The 2,566-nt window shown below is 52.5% G+C and overlaps 1 protein-coding gene across 1 annotated transcript; it reads left to right on the plus strand.

Annotated features, from left to right (window-relative positions):
* Positions 1 to 376: 376 nt before the first annotated feature.
* LOC109760665 (uncharacterized) lies at positions 377 to 1,330 on the plus strand. Its single transcript, XM_020319474.2, has 2 exons — positions 377 to 936; positions 1,036 to 1,330. Exons 1-2 carry the CDS (start codon positions 377 to 379, stop codon positions 1,328 to 1,330), a joined length of 855 nt encoding a protein of 284 aa, XP_020175063.2.
* The last annotated feature ends 1,236 nt before the right edge of the window (positions 1,331 to 2,566 follow it).

A 2,566-nucleotide genomic window follows, 5' to 3' on the forward strand; every position in this document is an offset into this window, starting at 1 on the left:
GCCGATCAGATGCTCGGACATCGATATGGAGCAGGTTCTGCAGAGTTTCGGCGGACAGCTCGTGCACTTCCCCCTCACATACGTGGGGCTGCCAATCACCATCAAATTCCTTAGGTTTGTGCACCTGCAGTTTGTTTTGGACAGGATCCGGGCCCGTCTCGCCGGGTGGAAAGGAAAGCTACTATCTATTGCTGCCTGGAGGGTGCTCGTCAGGGCTGCCCTAAGCTCGCTGGCAACTTTTGCAATCACAGCGCTGCGGGTACCCGAAAAATTCCTCAAGGAAGTGGACAAATGTCGCCATAAATTCCTCTAGGCACAAGATGAAGAACTGACAGGCGGCAAATGCACAGTCAATTGGTCAAAAGTTTGCTCGCCCATGGAGTATGGTGGCCTCGGCATTCTCGACCTCGAGAAATTCAGTAGGGCTCTGAGACTGAGATGGCTGTGGCATTCTTGGAAGAGCCTAGATCGGCCATGGGTGGGGATGGAGGTGCCTTGTGAGGAGAGCGACAAGGCGGCGTTCAGCGCAATGACAATGATCACCATCGGTGACGGCCGCACGACCACCTTTTGGGGTTGTGTCTGGGCTGGTGCTGAGCCCCTCAAGGCGTCCTTCCCATGCCTATTCAAACACTCGAGAAGAAAGAACAGTACTGTACAGGCGGCTCTGCATGACAATGCTTGGATTAAGGACTTGGCGCATGGCAACGTAAACCCTTTGCTTCAGGAGTTCTTGAACTTAGAGAGGTTGATCAGAACTGCTAGAACGAGTATGAAGTCGGGGCAGCCCGACGAGATCAGATGGAAATTCACGGCGAACGGGATCTACAGCGCGTCATCAGCATATCAGGCACAGCTTCTTGGATTGATCCAGGATCCGTTCAGGAAAACCTTTTGGAGTGCCTGGGCTCCTGGTCGGCTCAAGATCTTCGCCTGGTTACTGCATCTTGATCGGCCATGGTGCAATGACAGGCTGTAGAGACGGGGATGGGCAAACCAATACTTCTGCCAACTTTGCTTTCGACATCTTGAAAGCTCGGTTCATTTGTTCTGGCACTGCGAGCTGTCCGGGAAGATCTGGGAGAAGGTGGCTACGTGGCATGGCTGCCAAACTGTGCACCCAGGGTTGTGGTCCTCCCTTCAATGCTCAACAGACATCGTTGAGATGATCACCAGCAACACCGCTAAGGGAAGTAGGAAGGGCATCACGGCAATCGTCATGCTCGTGCTATGGGAAATCTGGTTGGAGCGACACCACTGCACCTTCAAAGGCAAGGTGGCGCAGAGGGCCAACATTTTGGCTGCGATCAGGCGTAGCATTGAGCTGTGAAGGCAAGCGGGAGCCCAATGCCTAGCGCAACCATTTGCAGAGGGACCATCTGGGATCGGCTAAGTTGTAGCACAATCCCAAATGGCCTGTTGCGCCTTTTTCTTTCCCTTCTTTTGTATTTTTTCTCTTGACCCTTGGATCACCCCCATGTTTAACTTTCCCACTGCTTCCTGCTTAATATACGAATGCCAGCAATTTGCTGGATCTTTCAAAAAAAACATCTACGGCCAAGTTGACTTTTTCCGCAGCAACGGCTTCAAGAAGGAATAAGCGCCCTTGCGCCGCCGTCGTTGTGTCCGACCCAAGATGGACAACACAAGGATTTTTATCTTAATTGCCGAAACCAACCGCCGAAGACTAGTACAACAGCAAGCAGACAATGCCTTCAGCAAGGTAACGATGCAAGTTCGTCGATGCTGAGCCCAACCAGTCATGGCCAAAACTAGAGTTTTCACTCCAGACATGAATCGGTGTTCCAATCATCGTCTTGAAAATGGATCTTCCAGAAGGACGCCAACTTGTACTCCACGCCAGGCCAGAAAGGCACTAGCAGATGGGTGGGATATCTTCCCACCATATACCACCATTCCGACCGATGGGGGGTCGTCCATGACGCGGTGCGGAGCTGACCCAACCACTCCATACCCGCACAAGCCAGCCAGTAACATCCGCCATGACCCGTGGGCTGCTGCCCCAGCATCCTATGCGTGAGCCGCCGCCACAGCATCGCGCGCCACCCAACCTACCACTCGCCGCCGCTGAAGGTCGTCGCCCCGGCGTCTAGCACACGCAGCTCGCTCAGACCGCCGCAATGGCCAAGCACGTCGATGCAGCCCTCCGAGGCATCCCATATGCTTATAGTGTCCTAATCATATTCATTTGTATTGTTTAATTAGACTCAAGTGCATGTGCTTAAAGGATTTTAGTTGTTAGAAGGGAGAGAAGGCATTGTATTGCTTGAGCCTCATGGGCAAATATATAGGAGTACATGATCAACTTGAAGTACAAGACAAGTGAGAACAATTCCTAGTCTATCTTATGTTTCCTAACTAATCACGATACTCAACATCCCCCGTAGTCACAATGGTAGCGACGCAGATGGTGAGACTGGAGAAGAATCCTAAGGTAAGTCGGCGGACACCCCCCACAGTCGTAACGGTCGATGCATCGCGAAAGTTGTGGCTGGAGTGGAAACCGACGAGGTTGCTCAAGCAAGGCGGTAGCCCTTTGTGCCGT

This window comes from Aegilops tauschii, chromosome 4 (assembly GCF_002575655.3).
Source record: "Aegilops tauschii subsp. strangulata cultivar AL8/78 chromosome 4, Aet v6.0, whole genome shotgun sequence".
NCBI classification, from domain to species: domain Eukaryota; kingdom Viridiplantae; phylum Streptophyta; class Magnoliopsida; order Poales; family Poaceae; genus Aegilops; species Aegilops tauschii.

Bases quoted from the DNA above. Each gene is read 5' to 3' on its own strand.
- LOC109760665 (XM_020319474.2), top strand. From the start codon at position 377: ATGGAGTATGGTGGCCTCGGCATTCTCGACCTCGAGAAATTCAGTAGG. The intron at 937-1,035 runs GTTACTGCATCT...ACATCTTGAAAG, and splicing joins CGGCTCAAGATCTTCGCCTG to CTCGGTTCATTTGTTCTGGC.